This window comes from Parambassis ranga, chromosome 14 (genome assembly GCF_900634625.1).
Source record: "Parambassis ranga chromosome 14, fParRan2.1, whole genome shotgun sequence".
In the NCBI taxonomy this organism is placed as follows: Eukaryota; Metazoa; Chordata; class Actinopteri; family Ambassidae; genus Parambassis; species Parambassis ranga.
This window is the reverse complement of record NC_041034.1, coordinates 9,795,424-9,819,416: the sequence shown is the minus strand read 5'-3', so window position 1 is coordinate 9,819,416 and position 23,993 is coordinate 9,795,424. Positions and strand designations below refer to the sequence as shown.

The 23,993-nt window shown below is 42.2% G+C and overlaps 1 protein-coding gene and 1 long non-coding RNA gene across 5 annotated transcripts in view; one reads left to right on the top strand and one right to left on the bottom strand.

Annotated features, from left to right (window-relative positions):
- The window catches only part of LOC114446028 (actin-binding LIM protein 3-like), a 29,994-nt gene extending 6,786 nt beyond the window's left edge, over positions 1-23,208 (bottom strand). Inside the window, exons 1-14 of one of the 2 annotated variants that reach the window (XM_028421421.1) lie at positions 22,877-23,208; positions 19,227-19,391; positions 12,586-12,769; positions 11,799-11,911; positions 10,246-10,372; positions 10,050-10,143; positions 9,689-9,776; positions 5,394-5,452; positions 4,841-4,927; positions 4,300-4,461; positions 4,170-4,199; positions 3,677-3,788; positions 3,317-3,421; positions 2,027-2,077 (exon numbers count right to left, since the gene is read on the bottom strand). In XM_028421421.1, coding sequence (XP_028277222.1) covers positions 2,027-2,077; positions 3,317-3,421; positions 3,677-3,788; positions 4,170-4,199; positions 4,300-4,461; positions 4,841-4,927; positions 5,394-5,452; positions 9,689-9,776; positions 10,050-10,143; positions 10,246-10,372; positions 11,799-11,911; positions 12,586-12,769; positions 19,227-19,391; positions 22,877-22,895 — 1,396 coding nt within the window. In that variant the 5' untranslated portion in view covers positions 22,896-23,208. The remainder of the gene's footprint in view (positions 1-2,026; positions 2,078-3,316; positions 3,422-3,676; positions 3,789-4,169; positions 4,200-4,299; positions 4,462-4,840; positions 4,928-5,393; positions 5,453-9,688; positions 9,777-10,049; positions 10,144-10,245; positions 10,373-11,798; positions 11,912-12,585; positions 12,770-19,226; positions 19,392-22,876) is intronic. The other variant, XM_028421420.1, reaches the window with a different exon arrangement.
- Positions 351-15,019, top strand: LOC114446029 (uncharacterized). Of its 3 annotated transcripts, none has more exons than XR_003671724.1 (6): positions 351-612; positions 7,454-7,605; positions 9,717-10,132; positions 10,363-10,422; positions 10,569-12,470; positions 12,592-15,019. It is a non-coding gene; the product is annotated as an uncharacterized LOC114446029 (long non-coding RNA). The 3 variants fall into 3 exon arrangements; XR_003671722.1 differs by having other exon boundaries at positions 10,323-10,422; XR_003671723.1 differs by having other exon boundaries at positions 10,363-12,470.
- Positions 23,209-23,993: the final 785 nt, after the last annotated feature.

Here is a 23,993-nt window from a genome sequence, read left to right as displayed (position 1 = left end):
AGATCCAGTGACGGCTGGTATAAATGAGCTAGTGGGGCTAAGCCCTCCCTACGTTATGCAATAAAGATGAGAAAATTATTGTCTAAATAACATACAAAACATAGTTATCAGTTTAGGTTTCACTAAAACTAAACGTCAAACAGCCAACGGCACCAAATAGTTAAAAGAATAACACAGGATACATCTAAATGGGTTAATTTTATGCAGCCCGAGCACATCAAATCTGCTCTTGCTTATTTTCCGGGTGTAAATGATTGACGGGTATCATGTCCCGCCCTCGCCATTTACTGACCGTTTGGGCTGACTTCCTCCGGCCCACAGGCCGATCGGTTCTGACCAATCAGCAGCAGGCTGGCGCCGGGTAAATGATTGACAGGTGTCGTTTCACGCCCCCGTGAGTTACTTGTCATTTGGGCCAATTTCATTTAACACCACCGAAGAAGAAGAAGAAGAAGAAGAAGGAGAAGAAGAAGAAGAAGACTACTACTACTACTACTACTACTATGCTCTTATCGAGCGGGAGTTCATCAGAACACCAGACTTTATTGACATGGACATTAACATCTTTGCCTCCAAGAAAGGCCGCCGGAGTGAGCTTCTTTAAAAAATAAGGTAGGCCCCAGCTTATATAACTGTTTAAAGGACAGCAGCCATGCTGCCTGGCCTCTATAAAGCCAGCTGTGCTGTTGTTCGTTGTTTTATTCTGGCTCCAATGTAGCTACATGATAAGAGTTCAGATCCATCGTTATGCATGTGATCCAGTCATTCTACCAATATGTCAAACGGAGCGTGTGTGTGTGTGTGTGTGTGTGTGTGGACGTGCGCGTGCGTGCGATCTAGAGTGGAAGAGAGTGAATGAGACTTTAACTCTATGACTACCAGCACAAATCACCAGCACAGATAAGGTGGAGATCTGCCCTGAATCCATATGTATGTACCGGTATGTGTTTTTGCAAATATAACCACGCAGCTCCTCAAAGACACATGTTTCGAAAGTGCAAGTCTGACAAAGGCATTATCATAATAATATACACTGTACATGAAAACTTCTCTACAAATGATTTGCGCTGAAAATTTAAATTCATCCACACAGCTACGATCATATCACAGATTGCCTGCTCAGACTGAGAAGCAGTTTGTCAGCACTTTGTAGCACAGCGTAAATTATGAGAGGTCCTTCTGAGGAACTGTAACTCTGTGGGACCTGCTAACCGAGCACTGATGGATCACCTACACACTCAGTATTTGGCACTGCTTCTCTCTGTTTTACTTTACCTCTTGTTGTGATTATTGTCTTTTATACACTAATGTGATTACTGTATAAAAGATTTGACATTTTCCGCTTATCATGGAATCCTGTGTACAAGGAAGGATAGCAGCTGTATGGAACTAAATGCTAAGCAGACATGCCAATGCCAATGATGCCCTCAATGATTGTTGTTGATGGTTATCTTAGACATCTTAAGGAGAAGTCACTACATTCATAGCTTTTAAAGATTAATCCATTATTTATTTGTTATTCAATTCAAAAGATGGTTAAATAATATTGATCAAACCTTTCAGTCTGTCAATGCTGAAAGCCTGTTTAACTGAAGAAAAGCCACATACACTTAGATTATTAAGATTATTCTGCTTAATACTGTGTTAATGACAAAAGCCAATTCAACTCTGGCACAGTTAACTTTCAGACCCTCTATGGTGATTATCAGTGGCTCAATCTGCCGGACAAAGAACTCACAATAGAAGAAAAGGATGTGAGATGCTGTACAATCTGAGACTGAACTCTGGGACTGAAACGGTCTGAGCTAAACTGCTGGCTTTCTGAAGAAATCCTTTCAATTTCTCTGATTGCTTTCCTTTTGAGAGTTTAAAGAGGGGGGCTGGATATAAAAGCAGAAGCACCAGATTTTAGACAGAAACATAAAAATATAATGCAGCTTTAGCTCTGATCTTTTCTGAAGATGTATACAATAATATACAGAAATCTACCAATCTGACAGCTTGACAGGCTGTAAAAAGCACCAACCTTGTCTTTTGTAGATGGGAGGTTTCCTGTAGATGTTGGTTTCTTCAGAAGCTGAGAACAGAAACAGAGAACAGAAGAAGAAAGTAAGCGACGGAGAGGAAAGAAGAGGAGAGGAATCTTGTTCGTATTCATCCTGTCCCACCAAATTAGTTGTATACATTTACAGTCTGCTTAACCATAAAGCTGACAGCACAGGTAATAAACTGGCATCGCGGAGGCTGTGTCATGCATCCAGACAATGTGACTGACGTGCAGAGAGGCTGATTAATACAGCGTCATGGCTCAATACAGGAAAGAGAGGCAGATGGCACAGGAATAAAGAGGAGGGAGGAGAGCTGTTGAAGGGTGAAGGGAGGAAGAAGCAGAAAAGGGAAGGGAAGATAAAACTTCAATATGACAGGAATGTGTCTTAAAGCACTCATTTTGTGGAGTACTCTGCATTCAGATTTAAGTTAGTAAGCATATGAAGATTTTCTGACTCCTAAACTGCAATGAAACAACAAAAAATACAGGAAAAAAATCAATTTCTGCACCAAACCGAGCGTGCCACCAGTCCTACTGGAGGTTTAGCTCCCAGTGGGCCATCACTAAATTTGTATGCACTTGTGAGACACTCTGGATAAAAGCATCCACAAAATACATTTTGCTCACGAAAGTGCTGTCGCAGGGCTGGCAAGGAAAAAACATTGTGAAGAAGCATGCGGTGAGAAATGGACTGAGGGCAGGCGGAGGGGATGATGGAGAGGAATCAAAAGCACAGCTTGAAGAGGCCTTTTAAAGCGAAGAAACAAAGAGCGAAACATTTATGGGGGAGAGAGACATTTGGTTGATACAGTGAAGGGTGAATGGATGGTTTAAATTAAAAGAAGCAGTATTGGTTGTTTAATAGAAGAGCTCATATGTTATCGAGTCCAAATCAGGCTTCTAGTAGGGAAAAACTACAGTGTTCAGTATAATGACAAGTGATGAAGAATATATAGGAAAAAAAATTTCACATTCTGCTAATACAGAAATATGCTGCCACATGCAATATGTGCTGCTGTGGATAAATTAAAGGATGATGCACTTCACTAAAATCGAGCTGGAATGTCATTGTGTCAGGAGGCAGGAGAGGAGTGGTCATAGGGTCAGGATGTGGATCAGGGTCTTGGTGTGGATTCTAATCATGATATACATTCGATGATGGCTAATGTCTGAAAACTGTATGATTATGAGTGGTTTTGGAGTGACGTGGGGAGATGTGTATGTTAGGAAACAGGTCAGGGGTCAGTGTCACAAATGATGGCCTACCTGGCACATGGAAATGCTTGGGGATTTGGAAGGTGGTGGTGGTAGGTGTAGCACACCGGGGCTCTGCTTGAGTGTAATAAGGTGAACTCCTGCCACTTTCACTGCCTGCAGTCAGCCCAACCAATAACAGTGAGAGAAACCAAAGCATGAATGGCCCACATCCCCAACAGAAAGACAGACAAGCTAATGAGAGACAGACTGACAGATAACCAGATGAAGCACATGTGTGTGTGTGTGTGTGTGTTTGTGAGAGAGGGGAGAGTGAGAGAATCAGGGACTGGTCCCCTGGTTGCACCCACTCCAACAGCTCATATTTCCTGTGCATGTAGGTGTGTGTCTTTGCTTGAGTGGGCAGATTACCAGGGAGATAATAATGCAGTGGGGAGCCTCCGTGGCGACTGTGTGCAGGAGAGTCAGTGAAGGCGGAGCTGGAGGAACGCCTCGTTCTCAATTCCATGCTGTCCAAGAGATCCTGAAGGAATCGAGAGAGAGAGGGAGGCTCTGTAAGAGTAATGTGCTTTCATTTACTAAAGGCAGTAAATTAGACTACAAGGCTCCTTCCAAAACACTATTTTAATCATGTTGACAGCAGTTTAATTTTCTACACTGTGAAAACCCTGCTAGCAGTCCTTCTAGTGCATCATACACACACAGTGTGATATTTGGTTACTGATGTGTGGATCTTGAATCAAAATCTGAGAGCAAAGAGATTTTCTTTGAGACTTTTGTGTTGTGTTGACTGTTAGTGTCGTGTTTTTGTACTATTTAGCCCATAAAGTCAAAACAGTAAAGAATGACTCCATCTAAAGTGACCAAAATCAATTACCATCTCGGGTGTAAACAAAGTACTTACATTTGAATACGGCGATAAGGAGCCCAGTGACTGAATAAGAAGGAACATAGTTTGTTAATTGTTATTTAATTAACATTCATCGTCAGTTATCTTCTAGCAAATAACTCATAATCTACTTGTATGTGTGCACCTGTCCACAGTTGAACCTTTCCAAAGTGTCATCTGAGAGGTGTGTGTGTGCGTGATCGGCCTGATAAGGGATGATGTCAGGCCGTTGGATGTCATATACGGCTTTAACCCTGGGCAGAGCTGCTAGCTGTTTGTAGTCCAAAACATCACTGACAGCCTTAGACTGTTAGGAGACAGACAGGGAGAGGAAGAGAGAGACTGAATGGAGACAATAAATACAAACTTGGATAAAAATGCAGCCTTAAGACAACTGTGCACAGTTCACCAGGTCCACCAGAGATGTCCTTACTACAGTTCAACTAAAAAAAATGCTTCACTATGGTGACTGTGTACTGACAGACTGATTTAAGGAGGGAGACAGCTGAGCGGTGAGACCGACAGACATGAAGTCTGTGCAGAGACTGATAGCACAGACTGCACAGGCTTTCAGGGACTCTTTGTGCTTCTGTCTATGCTGGTTAAAATTGACTGATGGCTGTGACAGTGACAGCTGAGGGCGTAACCATAATGGTGTTAGTGTAACTATGGTGACAGTAACTTACACAGATGAGCCGGTGTGGAGAGCCGAGGAGAGGAGAGGAGCCTGGAGGAGAGGAGGAAACAGATGCTGTCTCGGAGGTCCGTCTCAGCTGGTAGGACGAATGTGAGAGTGAGCTAGTTCAATTTAATGCAGTTAAACTAAAGAAAATGGCTTAGGGATAACTTTAAAGTGTTTCACATGTTAACTAAGTTGACATGAACAATGCAAGCACAAAATTCTAGCTTTAACACCCTGTGTGAGGATTCTTCTTCCTTCTCTGTCCTTGTGATGAACCCATGTGGCAATATTTGCATTTTTAAGAGATGAGACATGAGCTCCAACAAAGTGCAGCTAACCCTAACCCCATAATCTGCCAAGTTATGCAACACTTATACTTCACTGATCAACTGTGCAAAACAAAAAGATGTCCAAAAAGCTACAGTTACATGAGGAAAGCTTGTAAACCAAGAATGAGAGATTTCAGAAACAGCAAGTAAGAAAGAAGCAGAGAGAGGACAGAAACGGAAACACACACAGGCCAGCGGCGGGTCGCAGGTATTTTGAGCATCTCTCACCCTCAGTTTTCTCTCCAGCCGAGCTGCTTCTTTACACATGGGGTGCCAAACCTCCGAGCCTGCACAGACACAGTAACACACACACATGATTTTATATCAGTTTACTTTGTTTATTGTGTGTGGGCAGCAGCCATGCAGTTTTATGGGATGCTATGAAAAGTAGATCAGCGTTCTTCAAGTGCATCAACATCAATCAACAGTGTGCACACACACACTCTAACACTAACACAGGAGGGCACTGTGTATGGGTGTGGAGGCAGTTTGTCTGGTCTGAGAACAGAGGATGTAGCTCTTCTGTTCTCCCCACACACTTAAACACAAAGGAAGGTTTTTTAGCCATGCTAGCAGTGTGGCTGTACAGATGCTAATGTTAGCCTCTTTGTCCTGACTGAAATATCTCAACAACTACTGCAACTATCGCCATGTAATTTTACACATGCACATGCTCCTTCACAAAAGAATAACCTTCCCTGACTTTCTTGGTTACCTCCCATCACTGTGGACTAATCACACGTAGACTCCTGTTCATATCTACCACAAAACACAGACCATATCACGAGGTGGCCTAGGCTGCATCCTCCTGGACTGTCTACTCAATAGATGTCCTCCACTTGAGTTTAGACTGCAGATGAGGTTTAGTTTGATGCTTCTAACGTTCTAACGAGTTTCTCCTCTGAGTTCAAGTCTATACAATATATTCTTTTTTACAGGATTAAATATGAAAAGATGTTCAGCACTTTCACATCTGTGTGATAATGTCCTGCATCCATTGTTAAATCAACTGGTTCTGGTTGTTTGTCCTCAGTACTGATGATTAGTATTGATTTTATTGCCTTTGTTTTGATGTTATGCCACCAATTGATCTACCAGATTTGTTCAGAAATGATCTAATATATATTTTTTCAAGTAAACTGAAATAAAGAGAGAGGATGAAGAGGTCATTTCTAATTGAAAAGAAGAAGAAGAGGCAAGTAAACTGCAGAGCAGGAAAGAGGGAATGGTTGAGGGCTATTAGATCTTATTCATAACAATAAACCACTAATGTCAGGATGCTGTATGCATGCGGGTCTGATAATGACAGTAATATATCCGCCCTGAACACAAACACACGCTGACTCTGTATCATTTTCTCTGCCTCAGGGCAATGCAGTCCAGCCGAATGGACTCAGTTAGCTGATCATGACTCTAATATACAACCACTATCAACATCATAAATCTGGCCTGCACATAGACACACACACACACACAGAGGCTAAATAACACACACTCAACAACAAGCCACACACTCACACATACACACAAAATCAATAGTGTAGACAGAACCCATGCGTGGTGATTCAGTGCACCCCCGTCCCACCCACGCTCCTCAACACTGCTGTCAAACAGATGTGTGGCATTGAACTTGAGATCCTTTATCTCCTGGATAAAAAGGAGAACCTCAATTGTGCAGAGAGAGAGTTTAATCTAAAACAAAGCAAAAGGGTCCGCTCAGGGAAAATTAGCTACCTGTCACTAAAATATCACCAGAGTCTTTCAGTATTTTGTCTACATGTAGATGTGTCTGAAGAATGTGTTTGGACACTGTTTTAACTTTATGCAAAATAAAGTTAATGAATGGAACTAATGCGCCATCTGATCTTGATATTCAAAAATATGGGATGAATGCTTTCAGTGTAAATCTAAGGAAGCTGACATTGGTGTTTATGTCATTTGAAAGTCTAATGGTACTCTAAAAAAACAGCACATATTTAAATGGCCTCTGACAGCTTATTTTTTCTTTTTGCTGAGTCACGCTGCCATGAAAAGATAATAGTAGGCTTAATATAACCATTCAAAATGTGTACTGTATGTCTGAGTAAATAGTATGGGTACATTTCTTTTTTTAAATAAAAGACATTTTGCTGAGCCAAACAGTCAGCTGTGTGGAAAAACAACATGGCACAAAGAGCAGGCTCAATAAATATATTACAGAGAATTCATTTGATGCTTACACTTATATTGTTTGCTTTTATAATTTGGACTCTGCTGCAAAAATGACATGATTATTATCTTTTTATTAGGAGTGATGTGACTGATGAAAGAAGACATCCATGTCAAACAGGAAGAACCATCACCAGACAGAGGACGTCACATAATCACTGCTTAAAATGCAGTTTTTCAAACCAAAGCCACACCTCGCACTTCATGGTGCAACTAACAACAGAAAGAAGGGGTAAATATGCATCCACTATGTTTATGTTTATCATCTTTAAGGACTGACAGTTTGTTACACAGAACCATCTGGTCGGTTGCCCTGGGAAACTATTTGCAAAGGACAAGAATATTTGGCTCATCCTTCTGTGCATAAGAGGAGAATGGTCACTTCTTAAAAGCATCCACAATTAGTTCATGAAATAGTTCTCCATCTCCAAACACACACAGAGACACCAGAGACACACACGCATCTTTTCTTATTCCAGACATGCATCATGAGATTGATTGCAATGGTGTGTGTGTGTGTGTGTGTGTGTGTGTGTGTCCTAATTGAATGTGTCTCATGAGGGTGATTGCTTAGCCCACCTACATGTCTGAAGTCATCAAAAGAAGTGAATGTAACCTTGGGGCGGTGCACTGGAGCTCAGCACTGACACGCACATACAATATGACCACAAACACAACCACACACACACCTGCATTCGTATGCAGAAACATAAACGTGTGAACATACACTCAAGCCGATGTACAGAAAGTGATGCATGTGTTTACAGGGATGGATTAAAAAGAATGCATACACACAGAGTTTAAGTACAATATGCAAATGCTTCGTTTTACTGGTGGCCCTGAGCGAGAGAGCGAGAGAGCAGAATGTCAATGAGATGAAACAGGAGGTGTCAACCTGTGTGGTGACTCTTGACAGTGTGTGTGTGTCAGCCACATGTTACAGTGCAGCAGCTCCATGTATAACCTAGCTTCAACTTTGTATCAGGCCAATTTCTCTTTTTTAATTTTTTAAAGGACTTTTTCTTTACAAACTAAAAAATTATTAATATGTGTAGTTCCAAAGTAATTCCTTTCAGTATGAAAAAAAAAATTGTAACTTCCATCGTCAAACTCCTAATTCTGTCTAATTTATAAACAGGAGCTTCTGGATGATTTGATTTAAAGCTCGGGTGATATCAGGCTCATTCTGAAGAATACTGTCAGTGACAGTGCAGAATAATGAACACAGCTCCAGATGTGAAGCCTGAGAGGTAATTGACTCCAACCTTAGCGCGTGTCAGATTGGGGGGAATGGTGTGTGCATGTGTGTATGTGTGTCTACCACCACCACCACTCTTGTAACGAGTGCTATATGTGAGATCAATAACCCATTCAGTGTAACAGTACTTTGTTAAAGCCGCCTTTCATCAGTCCGCTGTATCCAGTGTCTCTCACAAAGTGTGTGTCTGATTAAAAGAGAAGGCTATCCTTCTCTTTTAATCAGACACACACGTTGACAACATTTGATTTTGTATACTATCATAGCCACCTTTAATTACTGTCAGGTTTTGGCTCATAATGTATATGAGGAAAAAGGGCTAATCAACCAGGAGAGCTGATTGAGAATACTGTGGTGGTGATAACTATCACCATCTGATACCTACCTAACCAAATCTTTGAAAAATCTTCATACTTAAAGGTAGGGTGGGAGATTTAATTCTGATGCACTTTTTGTTAAATTAGTGTAACTTTAAAGCATTAAAGCATTAAAACAAAGAATATTAATCATCATCATGGAAGCTATAAAACACTAAAAACATCAGCCAATCCCCCGGGTGGACCCTGCGTGGAGTATTGGCTAATTGTCACTCTCTTCCTGCTCTGCGCGCACCAGAGAGGTACGTGCATGATGGCCGAAGTCACAGACCGGAGCTCGTCTTCAGGTAACGCGCGTCCATGTGATTGGGAGGTGTGGCTTTGGGGTGAGCTCCGAGGGAAAGGGGCGTGTGTTTACTTTGGAAATCTGGCTGACTCACTGAGTTTTCAAAATCTCCTACCCTACCTTTAAGTTTAATGATTGAAATGTATGTTCCTGAATTCAGGCAGGTCTCTTATAATGCATCTGTGTAACAAGATCTACAGTATGTCCCCCACAACATGAGTAATACAAGTCCACACACTCTTCCACAGATGCAGGCCATCTGGATACTTGTAGATTACAACTAATTCAATAGATGCTACAAGTCTATTTTTATGCCTGTAGACTGCACAGATGCAGAGGCACTTCAGCTCTTCAACACCAAGACCATTTAGTATATTCTGCTGCTTTCTCTCACCTGTAAGGTACATTTCCTCTCCTTCCAGGAACATCATGTGACAGCGGGCGCACCTGGCACAGCTCGGGTGGTAATGCTTCCCTCCAGCCTGCAGGAGAGAGAGAGGAGAAGAAAAAACAAAAACAGGAAATGGTGATGGTACAGATGAGAAAAAGGGAGCAGAGTGGTGATAAGAAACAATGCGGAGTGAAGAATGAGGCGGAGAGGCACGATAAGAAAGGAGCAAATGAATGAGCAAGAGGGAGATGGGAAAGTTTCCAAAGCTGCTTCGTCAGTAGTCAACACTTCAGTCATTTAAAGAGGGACAGCTGCATCTGCAGCCTTTGAAAGACCGGCTCACACAACAGACAAATGCACTCACCTCCAGTACTCTTCCGCTGATGTACCTGTTACAGCTCTCACACCGGATCCCAAACTGAGTGTGGTAGTCGGCCTCACAGTAAGGTATCCCGTCTCTGACAGAAACAGAGCAGAGTTTACTTTCACCTCCAGGCTTTGTTAAATGTAGATAGTGTGAGGAAAATGCTTCATGTAATGTATCTGAACAGGCCACCTACTTGCTGATGTACTCTCCAGTGAGTGCACAGCCACACGTTCGACATTTAAAACAACTGACATGCCACTGTCTCTCCAGAGCCAGCAGAGATTGACCCTGTTTGATCTCTTCACCACAGCCTGCACAGTCTGAAGAGGAGAGGAGAGGAGAGGAGAGACAGGATGTGAAGTAGTGAGAAGTACGACATGAATGAATGAATGTAAAAAGCATTTTGAGCATTTATGCATCTTCTCTCTCTGTCCTTGCCTCTTTGCTCTGCCAACCTTTCATCATATCTCTTCCTCCTTCTCCTCTCTCCCTCATCCCTCTTTCCTGTCGTGACAGTCACACTGGCTCTGCCAGATGGAGCTACCAGAACCAGGCTACAAGACTACCTGAAGCAGCCGGCCACCTTCTGTGTGTTTGTGTACTTGTGTTTGTAGGTGTGTAGCTGCAGGAAATGTGGCTGTACTTTTCCAGCCTTTAACAGAATAAGACGTGAGTCACAAAGCTGTGAGCCATTACAGACGATATCATTAGGCTTAAAAAAATCATAATGAAAGAGAAGATGGTAAAGATGTAGCAGCATGCTCTAGAATTAGAGTTGGCGTTCTTGTTGTATTATTGTACAGTTACCCTGGGTAACATATTTCTTCATTAGGATGGGCACTTTATTTGGACTCAACACCCGGTCCTGCTGTCATAAATATCTGCCAGAGCACAAAATGTGTGTTAATCCGCTGCTAAAAATACCCCCCCCCCACCCAAAAAAAAACACCTTTTCAGTTCAGTAAAAAGCAGTGCTGAGCTTTTGCAAGAATTTACTTAAGAATTCTAAATAATATTGAGATGAATTATAATTAAAAATACATCACTGTTTAACTTCTAATACAGGCCTATGAGCTACATTTGTTACTGCAACTACTCAACTTCACTAAAGTGAACACAAACTATGTTTACTTACTGCTCCTGGTGATACTTCTGCCTCTACAGATGTCACTACTAGTAAATCCCTGCCAGCAACTCTTTTCTTTGAGGCCGACACAGAATACACTGGTATATTCATGAATGGGTTTTGGGCGCTCAAAATTCAAACATATCTTTTAAATATGCTCATGGGTGGCTCAGTTCAGTGGAGGCTGACTCTGGATCCATATTTAATGGTAAAGTTAGCTGCAAAGGGCAGGAGGCCAGTGACTGATGGAGCCACCTGATTGGTTTAAACTTCAGAGATAGCAACGCAATCCAGATTTTTGTGTAGATCAAGGCAACATTTTGGCAAAACTATTCATAAAATGTTACGATAACAAACATTACAGTGTAGTGGAGTAGGAAGTATAAGATTAAGATTAATTGTATTAATCCCTGTATAGATTGCAAAACAATTGCACAATTGCACCCAAACAATTGCAAAATGTAATGAAGTGAAAGTCTAAAGTATTCACTGTTATTTGTACTCAAGTAAAGTATAAATACATAGAAAATCACTTAAGTACAGTAACAAAGTACAAATACTTAGTTACTTTCCACCGCTGCATGTGTTTGCATATATCTGTGTGCATGTTTGTTTCTTACAGCTTGGTCCGTGGACCTTGACGGGCTTGTCGCTGTTGAGAGAGTGTGAGCACTGCTGACACACACACTTTTTTCCACAGAAGGTCACCCTGTCTCCAATTGGGAATGGACTCCTGAGAACACACAAACACACACACACAATCAGTAATGCCATCCTCTCATCCGAGAGGATATTCTGAAGTTGTGTTTGCATAGGATTTGACCGATGTAACTGATATTTTGACCACTAACATAATGGATGTGTATGTTCTCACGGCACTGAAAGCGAATATTTGTCAAATCAATAGCAATGTTTTTACACTGGGACTGTTTCATAATAAAGAAGCAGTGCCAAAACCCAACTGACTGCAAGGTCTGAAGTGTGGGATGATATTTCAGAATTTCCAAACGATGGTCCCTGCTGTTTTTATAGGGTGCAGGTGATCAGTTTTGGTGTGGACATGTCAGTGAAATCCAGAAAGCAAACACTGGTCCTGCAGTACTCATGCACTGCATTTTAATTGTAATGGGCCACCTGTGGTATGCGGACTGACTTGCAAACTCATTAATCCACAGTATGTGCTCTGTGAGAAGCTATGTTCACTGCTGCTGCTGTTTTATAGCTACAAGTTACAGATGAAGCAGAGCCAGGAGGATCCCCTGAGGACCTGACACACAGAGCAGTAAACAAAGGTGCTACAAGTGAAGGAAATGCTTTCATTACACAACACCAACTTGTTGTTACTGTCGATGCCTGCCTATGCACATTTAGCACAGCGTATTTTGTTGTCCTATTAATGTCTCTTACCTGCAGAGGCTGCAGACGAAGCAGTGAGGATGGTATGTCCTCCCCAGGGCAGAAACCACCTCTCCAGTGATGTACTGGTCACAGCTGTCACACTGGGTCCCATAGAGACGCTGGTAGTCCTCTGTGCAAATGTACTCGCCCAAGTGGTGGAAGAAACCAGAGTGCACCAAGTCACAGCCGCACACTGAACACAGACAAAGATAAGTATCTCTTAATTTCTCCTAAACACAAAGTGAATAAGATGTATGACATTCCATAAGCAGCCGGCAGTGTTAATCCATTTACACAAGTTTCACCTTTTGGTGCGTCTTATGCGTGTTGGACAATCTGTTGTCCCTTCGGACCTCTAAAGGGTCAGAAGTCTAATCTGGTTTTGTGGATTACACAGGTAAACATCTAGTCTTAATTTGTACAGTATGTCACGGCTGTCTGCCCATGTTTAAATTATCTATTATGTAATGCCATGAATGGGGCATCTAAATGGTGTCGCACACATTCAGCCACACAAACATATTGCCACGGTCACACAAACCTATCTTTAGTGACAATAGAGGCTCCTGCAACAGATGGTCTGGCTGCTACAGAGCCCTGATCTCATAACATGACACAGTCACTCTGGGATTACTGTATATGAGAAGGCAGCAAACATTAAGACAGATACAAATAATGCTAGTTGCTAGTTGCAACTTTACAGCAGAAATAAACAGCCCAGAAAAACAACGCCAGGATGCCTGAAAACACTGTTTACATATATTGCACCTTCCCTGGTTTGTGTAAATATAATGGATGTGAATGCATTGACCAGGGCAGGACTTGTGTGCCAAGGAAATGATGGAGAAGCCCCAAACTTCTGGGTACAAGTCTTGATCAACTTTACAGATCATTTGTCTAGCACCAGTCTTTAATCACAAATAAAACAATGTTTAGTCACTAACAATCAACATATTGTAACACTTATGTGTCAATGAGTTGCTGCCTCACACTTTTAAATTGTATTCAGACTTAAATTATCCCTATTTAAGGGACTGACAGGAGGGATGTTAAAATCGCCCGCCTCCTAACCCACTTTAGGAATAGTCTAAGGCTTCACTTCTGGAAGCCTGTGGGGTTTGTCCATCTTTATTTACAATCTCTGAGAGGTTATCCTAGATGCTCTGACCAACTCTACCTTCAGTAGTTTCTATACATTCAATTTATGCATTTATGGAGGCGGTGTTGCGTGATAGCTGTAGTAATAGTACATGAGCGAACACAGATACACACACACACATACACACACACACACACTGTGTTTACTGCACGGTCTGACAGCATGATGTATGGCTTTTATTAAGCAAATGCAAAGTCCTTCAGCCAAATCATTGCTATGGTCCAGCTGTGCTGAAGGTGAGCAGGCCCCTGCTCAGCTGGTTGGTCCGGCAGATTTAAAGGAGCTGAACGATGACTTGCTCCCTCACCTCCCATCAGAGTGTAATATTAATAACAACATGTGCCACTTAGTGGACTGTAGCAAACCAAATCCCTTTACAGTGGTGCCGGGGTGAAGACTTTTATCACGTGTGTCCCTGAAATGAATTGAATCAGTCATGCTTTAAGCATTCAGCTTTACACAAGTCAGCACAAATCTGTCACTGCAACATTATCTGTAGCCTGGTCAATGGCGGCATACACTGCAGTGGCACCACGGCACAACACGGGTGTGCTGTAGGTTAGATATCCGCAAGGCAGCCAGGGGATCAGGATATCTGACAGTGAATTGAATGTCTGGTCTCTAATTAAGCTAATGGCTTTAAACCCAGTGGAGTGAATGGATCTGATCTGATCCAAGCTGCTATGTTAAGTGGCTCAGAGAGAGAGAGAGAGAGAGAGAGAGAGAGAGAGCGAGTGAAGGAGAAGGCATAGGGACAGTTAAGCGATGAATTTTCAGGAACAGATTTTTTAATTTAAGCACATGAATAGTGTGATTTTAATTTAAAGAAAAGGCTTTAATGAAACCATATATAAACCTTGAAATCAGCAGGACAACTGCAGCTACATTATGTCCTCTTACTGCTGACCATAGAAAAGTCACATTTTGTGCCAAACACCCAATTAACTGTAGCTACTGGAGGCAGATTGTTGCATATAATTACAGCAAGGCAGCTTCACAAGGCAATTAAATCACTTCACATGAGATATGAAAGACATTAGGACAAAAAAGTACAAACTGCAGGTTAGTTCCAGACAATCTACAGGCCAACACATGCTCATACATAAATGATAACTGTCGATGAATCCAACAATGACAACGTGACTGTCTAAGATGCAGGAAATCACAAAGTAAACACAATCACCTTTAACATTCAACCACTGCTGCCATTTTCCTGGTGAGGACTTAACATCGCAGCATTTCGGCTCCAAACCATCAGCTCAAAAAAAAAAAACTAGGACATCATCTGAAACACTACAGCGCTACTGTACTGTGTGTTTGTTGTTTTTCTCCTCTGTGGCAAAGCTGCTGTCACACAACTTCAAAATGCCAGCCTGACCTTTATCAGTCTGTGTCAGACTGAAGCTGCTTGCAGAGGAAGACGTAGAGCTGCTGAAATGCACATTCATAGGCTTGTGTACGACTTGTACTCGCATATATCAACGCAGCAGGCTGCTAGGTAAACAACTGCGGTTGTCTGTCTCACACAGACACACTTGAGGATGGTAGAAGTGTTGATCTCATCCTGTTGCCTTCACACATCAGTGTGTTAGTGTCTAACGTTAATAAGATGTGGGAGAGAAAACAGGAAATATGGGGAGATGTTGAGACTTGGCCTCTCTGGAGGGATCGACACAGTCCCCATCCACCGAGGTCCATACACAAGTCATTACATTGGCTCTGCTTACTGATGTCCCTTTAATGTTTAAATTATCTCTGAACAGCTTGATAGTACTGTGAATTAAAGGTCCCAGGCTTGAAACAAAGCACCACAGACTGCAGGCTTTACTTTTTGACAGAAAAATAAATGTAAAGTGATTCATTCCAAAATGTCAGTGGCTGATGTTTAATCATTCCTACAGCCACTACACCCAAAAAACCCAAACTGAGTGTAAATAATTCCATTAAACTAAAAATTTCACTTGACACATTTACAATGTAATTATAATAGAAGAAGAAAATGCCACAGCACAGACCTCCCAGCATATAAATGAGCATGTGCCTGCCTGACACCGACATTTTACTCTTTTATGGACACATCTTCCCGCTGCCACTTGAACTTGCTGACTGGAGCTTAACGTTGAAATAGGTCAAAAGCCTGTCAGATGTTTCCGTCACAGACCTGTCAAAGTGAGACCCCACGTGACCTCGCAGTGACCTTCCCTAAATCCCACCTGTTGTTCCAAACTGAAGGTTTTCTACATTTAGTCATGGCTGAATCAGCAACAACCAGCTCCTCCAGGAAGCCCACACTAGCACATTTCCAATGTTCATCAATCACACTTAGTTTTATAGATGTAAATAAAGTGCTCATTGTAGAGGAAGACCTCCTGCAACCATCTGGAGGGTCAACAAGATTCAACCCTGTCTCACTGTGCAGTCAGAGTTAGGTGAGTCAGTGGTCTGCTCTTCATAGACACTCTCTTTAACTGCTGCTTGTCATTTCATGTATTCAGTCTTTCACTACATCAAAGTTAAACTTCTCCCATCAGCAACAAGCTTCTCTGCCATTTCGTTTGCTTCCACAGTGACAGTTCTCGACAACAGATTTTACAGGCTTTTAGGTCTACAAAAGTATAGGCAAATATGTAGGAGGAAAACGATTAACACAAACAAACTAACAAATAGGCATCCTTTAATCATGAACTTTCTTGGCTTCTTAACTCTCTGCTCCATCAGACTGGTTCAGCCGCAGTTTGTCAGAGGAACTGATGTATTTAAATACTTCTACATCTGTTAACTGTGATTTGTGGCCTATCAGATTGAAGGGTTGCATGCACAAAAGAAACACTATTGGCAAAAAGACAGTCTATAATGATTTCTTTGTTTAATCGCTGCCAGAACCAAAAGGTTGATAAAAAGGAATCAAAGAAGGATGGATGTAGAGAAGATGGATGCAAGAAACAAAAACTCCTGCAGGCCCGATGATACACATGTTGACTGGCTCAGCTTTGTGATTTAGCTTCCAGTCACATATAAAAAAACAAGAACACCAGCACACTGACCCACTGTGCAGACGCTCATACAAAGACACACACAGACACACAAAAGAGCGCTGCACAGCAGAGCTGATACAGCTGTTAACGCTTCACAGTTTGTCCTTGAAGTCTCTTCTGAAGAAAGAGCCAGGCCATTCGTGACTGTATGACTGAGCCAAACACTGATAAAACACACTGAATCTAGCTCCTGGTGTGCTTCTGAAGCACAAACTTGTTTCATCCTAAAGTGGGTCAGGCTTTGCACAAAGCTTTATTTATATATGGTTTATATTTTGAGAAGGTGAAGCACCTGCAGCTGTTTGATCAATCCAAATTAGGGGATACTTCTTCTTTATCACCTCCGAGGAAAGACTCTTAATTGAAAATTATCCCAGAAAAGTCACTTTCCACAGCAAGAATTATTTGTACCTTAAAGATGTAAATGGTTAAAAAATTCTCATATAAAGAAAAAGGGAGGAGGAGAAGGACTGAAAGGGTTATTTTAAACACAAGGCCAAGTGGTGGAGAAAAGTGAAAAAAGCCAAGATGGGAGTCAGGGGAGAGATTAGAGGAGGCAGAACGGAGAGGGAGCATCATATGTGAGGAGAAAGGGAAGCAGACAGCAAAGTGGAGGATAAGAAAGGCAGGGGACCCAGGGGAGGTATCAATGAGGCTATCGATCTGTCCATCTAGCACACATCTGCCGTCCTGTCACTGTCTTCCCTCGTCTATTTGCATCATCAACACAGGATGGATTTCCAGCAGCGGGTCTCTGCATTTGCATGAGTCGGATCAGGATGAAAGAAGGAAGTGATGAGGAGACATGGGGTCTAAATGAGGGAGTGGTCTGCATGCACACAGAACGCAGTTCTTAATAGTTAAGTATTAACATCTTGCAGTCACATTAAGGAATTATGGCTTCAGATCTGCAAGCACAGCAGGACATGGAGACAATTTCCAAAAAATGAGGGCAAACTTGTTCCACATTTTGAAACATGGTATTGGTGGAATTATGTTATTTTTCTGTCTTCTATGGTTGATCGGCCTGGTTGAAAACAACACTGACATGCATACATGCCTCGTTTTTGTCATTTTTATAATATATTTGAATTTTATTTTATCAAATGTGAGGAAAACATTCATATATCAAATGTTATTTTGTTCAAAGCTGAAGGAAAAAAATCCAGCCTTTCATCACCTCAATCAGTCCCCCACACCACGCCATTAAACACTTCTCAAATCAAACACACACAGACACTTCTTCTATCATGCTCTTGTCTCTTTTGTTCCTAAAAATCTCTCCTCACTTGTGAATAACCAGGCGCTGTTTACCAAAAACAAAGATGCATTGACATCCACAGCTACAAAACAAGGAATGTGAGACAAGTGAGCGGCAGAGAGGGGGAGGAAAGAAGAAGATAATGAGCAGCAAAGGGGGAAAAAACAGAGACGTCTCTATGCTAAAAGCTGACGATTTGATTCTTGTCCACTTCAACAGCTGATGTCTACTCAGCCCACAGTCCATTAGCTAAAAGTCATTAAGCTTACTCTGCTAGATCGATGCTGTATAATAATATATACTTGAATATCAAAGAGAAAACACACCGGTCAATACATCAGGCCTGTGTTCTGTCAAAAGGAATGAGTGCTTCAATTGAATCAGTCAATCAAACAATCAACAAATGGAGTTCCTTCAGCTCAGGTTATTTTTAAAATCTGTACTGAGCAATGAGAAGATAAAATGCACCATTAACAAAAAAAGGAGACGCTTCCTGATTTTGTGCACTGAGGTGACGTTACTGGCAGATCAAACAGAGAAAAGTGTGTTGTCTTGCACCATGCTGCATTTAGGACTGTGCTGTTCCTGGCCTGTGAAAGGAGGTTAGCTGGTCGTGGAGTGTGAAAAGCTGCTGACCGCACTGCTTAAGCTAGCTGCTGACTCCAGACCTCTGTAACTGCGCTCTGTCCCACCTGCTCACCGGCAGAGCTCGACCATGCAGACACACAAGTACTTATGCACACACAAGTTACACTGACATGAACAAACAGATGGGAAGATTGTGCTTTTACTATGTTAAAGAATTGCTGGTTTAGTAGCAAGGACAAATGTGCACCTTTTGTGCACATCCAGCCTGTCATTTGCACCAGACATGCAGCACTTTGCAGCCCCTCACTCTCCTAGCTACATTTTTTTTCAGTGACTGGCACTTTGGGGGTCTACATTTCTGTAATTACACTGTAGATCTTGTCAGAGTTGACCTTCTATTTTATGCAGGACAGCAGCTATCTGATTTAAATGTGCTGGCTCCTGTTTAATATTTAATTATACAAATTGGTGTGGGTATAACACACACATGGAAACCTGGCATATGTGTCCACTAGTGTCAAAACTACAGCAAAGCTGAGACAGGAAGTGCAATGTGTTAATGCATCTTATATGTTTGAGATGTTACTTTTAGTTATTTTTTTTTTACCTTGGCAGGTGAAGCAGTGAACATGGAAGTGGGTGTTCTTGACGCGCACCACCTCTCCACGACAAACCTCCCCACAGCGCTCGCACACGATGGGCGAATTTCCACGACTGGAGAGAGGAGAGCTGCTGTTGTTGTTTCCTCCATATACACCTGACTGGTACTGAACTGTGAGGAGAGGAGAGGAGAGGATGAATACAAGGTGTCTGATACATCATGTCGTCTGCATGCAGGGAAATCTGGCAGCTGAACTGAGCATAAGAACACTGGTGAGACTTGTTCAATTTCACACCAACACTATAGCAACCAATCCTGGTGGATCAATAATCCAGGAATCATGCCATTAAACATTAACAATAACAAAACATGGAGGATCACAGACATAATTCCATGCACACACACTGAGGTAGTGAATGTTCAGATGAAGAAGGCTTAGTGACCGCCTTAAAGCAGAGGTCTCTGGGAAGGCAGCTTTTCTACCAGAGAGATCAGCATGACTTACAACCATTCATTAAAAGGTAGCAGCATTGACTAGAAGGCAGCTGATGACAATATACTTAGATATTCCCTGTGGCCATTTGTCAGGATATAAACTGTCACTTCTGAATTTCTATTTTTACCCAGTTCAATATTTTTCCTCTGTCATGTTGGAACATAATCTCTGTTCATGTCAATAAAGCTCTAAATGATCAGTCTTGACATATACAAACAAAACAAAGACCTTTTTGGGATTACACTGCTTTCATCCTCGCTTATGAAACTGGTCAAATCCCTCTCAGTGAAACAGGTGCTTTCTATACACTCTGTAACACACACACACTCACACACGCGTGCTGCAGGGTCTATTTTACAACATGACACATCAAAAAGAGCAGTGGAACAAAAACAATCCACTGATGGACAGTGATCAATTTGTGTATTGACCTGAACTTGCAGTGCATCAGTCTGAGCAACGACTCTACTGTATTCTGCTCAATTCAATTACATTCCAGATAATGCCGCCGCACCGCCCCAGTATTATGCAATCACAGCAAACACTAACATGCTGGCAGGTTAAGCTGATGACAGTGGGAGAGAGAGACAGAGAGTTGTGGATCTATAAATGTTTTCTGGAGGTAAAACTGGGACAAAAATGTTTCCTAACAAATTGTATCATCAGTGTGTGTGTGTGTGTGTGTGTGTGTGTGTGTGTGTGTGAATCACAGAAGCTGGCATTGGTTCTGTGGCCAGATGGCAGCACAAGGACTGGAACAACAGACATAGAAAGATCTAAGCCACCTGTGTGTGTGTGTGTGAATGTGTTATTTCTGTGTGTGTGTTATTATTAGTTTCTGGAATCAATGAATGTGAAAACACGTGCCCTTATATATACATGTAGAACATGTGCTGCATTGCATCAAAATATTATGTTACTTGTGTTCTTTGTCTTGTTAAAGCTGCTGAACACAAAAAAAAAATCTGAAATGATCTTCTCAGTCTGCTTCTTTTATTAATGTGTGGACATTTAAACAGTGGTGAAATGTCCACACATTAATAAAGTATTTGTACTTCGTTACTGTGCTTAAGTACATTTTTACGTAGCCCCTGTAGAGGCAGAAGTATCACCAGGAGCTATATCTGCATTCTTTATCAAAATGGCAGCACATAGATATTGAGAGACAACTCACTGTGAGCACTTTTACTTTTAATACTTTAAAGGTAGGGTAGGAGATTTCATTCTGATGTACTTTTTGTTAAATTAGTGTAACTTCTCTTTACAATCCAGTAGCAACCGATTAGTTCGGCAGTTTGAATATTAATCATCTGTGGAAGCTATAAAACACTAAAAACATCAGCCAATCCTCCGGGTGGACCCTGCGCGGAGTATTGGCTGGTTGTCACTCTTTTCCTGCTCTGCGCGCACCAGAGAGGTACATGCATGATGGCCGAAGTCACAGACTGCAGCTCGTCTCCAGGTAATGTGCGTCCATGTGATTTGGATGTGTGGCTTCGGGGTGAGCTCCAAGAGAAAGGGGCGTGTGTTTACTTTCAAAATCTGGCTGACTCACTGAGTTTTCAAAGTCTCCTACCCTACCTTTACGTAAAAGTAAGAATCTAAGACATTTACTTAAGTAGGATTGTTGATGTAGCACTACTGGTTTTACTTATGTATATATTTTGCTGGGTAATTGTACTTTGTACCAAGCTTCAGTGCTTCCTCCACCACTGCATTTAGGTGAAGTTATAAGCTTGCATTAAATTTAAAAGATGATGAAAATGACAGTGATTGGAGGTTCAGACACAACCACATGTCACTCTGCCAATGCATGTTCTGTGTTCTCCAGTATACATAATCTATATAATATATTGTGACCTCACGTTGGAAAACCACCCTGCATTGCGATGACACAGGACACCAGATTCATCTTGTGACCTCATGAGGGGTCTCAACCCCCATGTTAGAAACCACTATTCAACCAGGTGACTTAAGACAACAGAAGACAAACATTAACCTACTACCATCTAGTGACCCCTAAGATACAAATTGTGACTCCACGAGGGGCCCCAACCTCCAGGTGGGACACAAGTTAAAAACATCAAAACAGCTGCTGATTAAAAGCCGTCAGTTTGACAGAAATCAACTTTTTTTCTGCCACTCTGTGCATCAGTTGTCACACTTTGAGTCTCTTTGATGCTGCTTTGTGTCTTTTTAACTGTGAGGATTGCTGTCTATTAGAGATGTCACTCTGACATCACAGATTTTTTTGATGTGGTGTGGAAAGGAAGACACATCACATGACACTAATGATCTGTTCTTTAACAGGTCTTCCTTTACAGTTTCAAAGTGTTTGTGAGCATCACATATTTACTCGGGCATGTGACCTTGTGGGTAAACAGGCTGGATTAAACAAAAAACAATAATCTCTCCCATAGTGTGAACCAAACCAGCCAGCCAAAAGATAATCCTCTTCTTTTCTGGGAGAGACTTGTGGGGAGGGGTGGGGGTTTACAGTCGCTCAGTCTGGGCCCCTCTGCTACACTGACATGGTTGTAATTGTAAGTGCGGCCTCGGCGGAGCCTCTCTGAGGTTAAACGTCTCCCTGAGGTGGAGGGAATAAAACTGAACAGCAGCTGCTGGTGTCTTTTACTGCAGAGCCACTTCTGATTTTTTTAGGGAAGATAGATTTTGGGATTTGGTGGTTTCACATTAATAACAACCCGATGTCTGTGGTTGCTATGTTTAGACATTTTAATATGTGTGCAACCAAAGATGTGCTCTTTTGTCTTCACACATTCTATTGTTCCAAAACATAGGACACATGTTCAGCTTACTGAAGGCAGGAGCTGGTTTCTGACACAAATATAAAACCATATTTATAAGACTAACCAAAAACAATGGAGGCATGTGACACTTGATTGTTGGAATTCCTGCACATGCCCAGCTTACAGACCTGGTAACACAAAGTGACAGTGCTGATCAATGCTCCTATCAGCCTCTGTTTCTGACCTCCACTAACAAAAGGCTAGTTAATGACATGATGAAATACAGTGTCAATATGTGAGTGACTGATCAATAACCTCAGTGAGGAGACGTTTATGTCTACTCCACCTTAAACCCTCCCAGGACAATGTGTTATTGATTAGGCACACACACACACACACACACTGCTTACCATTTGTCTGTCCGCTCATGATGCATGTATCAGTCACTTCACTTCACTTCAGGACAAAAGCTCCAAATATGACAAAGCGCTCCTTCCAACTCTCTCCGTGCCTGTCAGACTTATAACTCTCCCCCTTCCTCACACCGTGTCTGTCTGGAGAGGGCTTTCCCTGCTCCTCCCGGCAAGCGGATTACTGTCAGACCGGCAGACTGTACTGTACCTCTCCACCCTGTGTAAAAAGCCAGGAATTAGATGCGAAGTGACGGATTAACGCTCCTCCTCACGCCTTCAGCCTCTGCCTCTCCCATCCTGGAGCTCCGATTACGGTGTAGAGGAGTCCATCCCACCGAGATCAGTCCGTGCGCTTCCGCGGACGCATGCATGCCTGTGCGCTCCGCTGGCCAGGATGAAATGCTGGGTGGTGAGTTTGTTGGAGGTGGTGGTGGTGGTGGGGGGGGGGGGGGGGGGGGGGGGGGGGGGGGGACTCCAGAGCTGAGCGTGTTCTTTCGCCCGGCAGAACCCACTCCTGTCAGTGGTTCAAGAGCGCCGAACAGCGGCTGAACGCATAACTACCAGCGACAAAACCCCTGTGATTTATGGCAAAGACAGTAGGATATTCCCGGGGGTGCCCCATAAGTGACACCGCAAACTTTATATTATATGATAAAACAACACAATAAAAACCTTTCATTAAGTGCACTGACTTTCATCATTTCAAAAGGTACTTAGAGTTGTGTGTCCACTTTTTAGAAACATATGTTGCGTATTCTCAACCCAACGCTATCAAATTCAGTGCCCTCTCGGCCACCGTAGTTTGCGTGTTTTTGCTTTTCGATTAAAGTGAACTTAGAAGGTTTAGTGACTTTTAGATAACAGGAAATCACGATACATCCTGCAGTAATTTATAATTTAAATGATAACGAGTCATGCTGAAGTTTTATTTCAATGACCTTATGGTCTATTTTATGTATCGGGGTGTGAATGGATCTATAGGTTAAGCAAAGTGGATCAATTGCCAGCCCATCACGTGCAGGTACAGAGAAAGACCAAGAGGTGGCAGTGTATGCTTGGGCAATGGCAGCACTGTACTACATGTAGAGAATCACTGCAACAGACACAATGACAA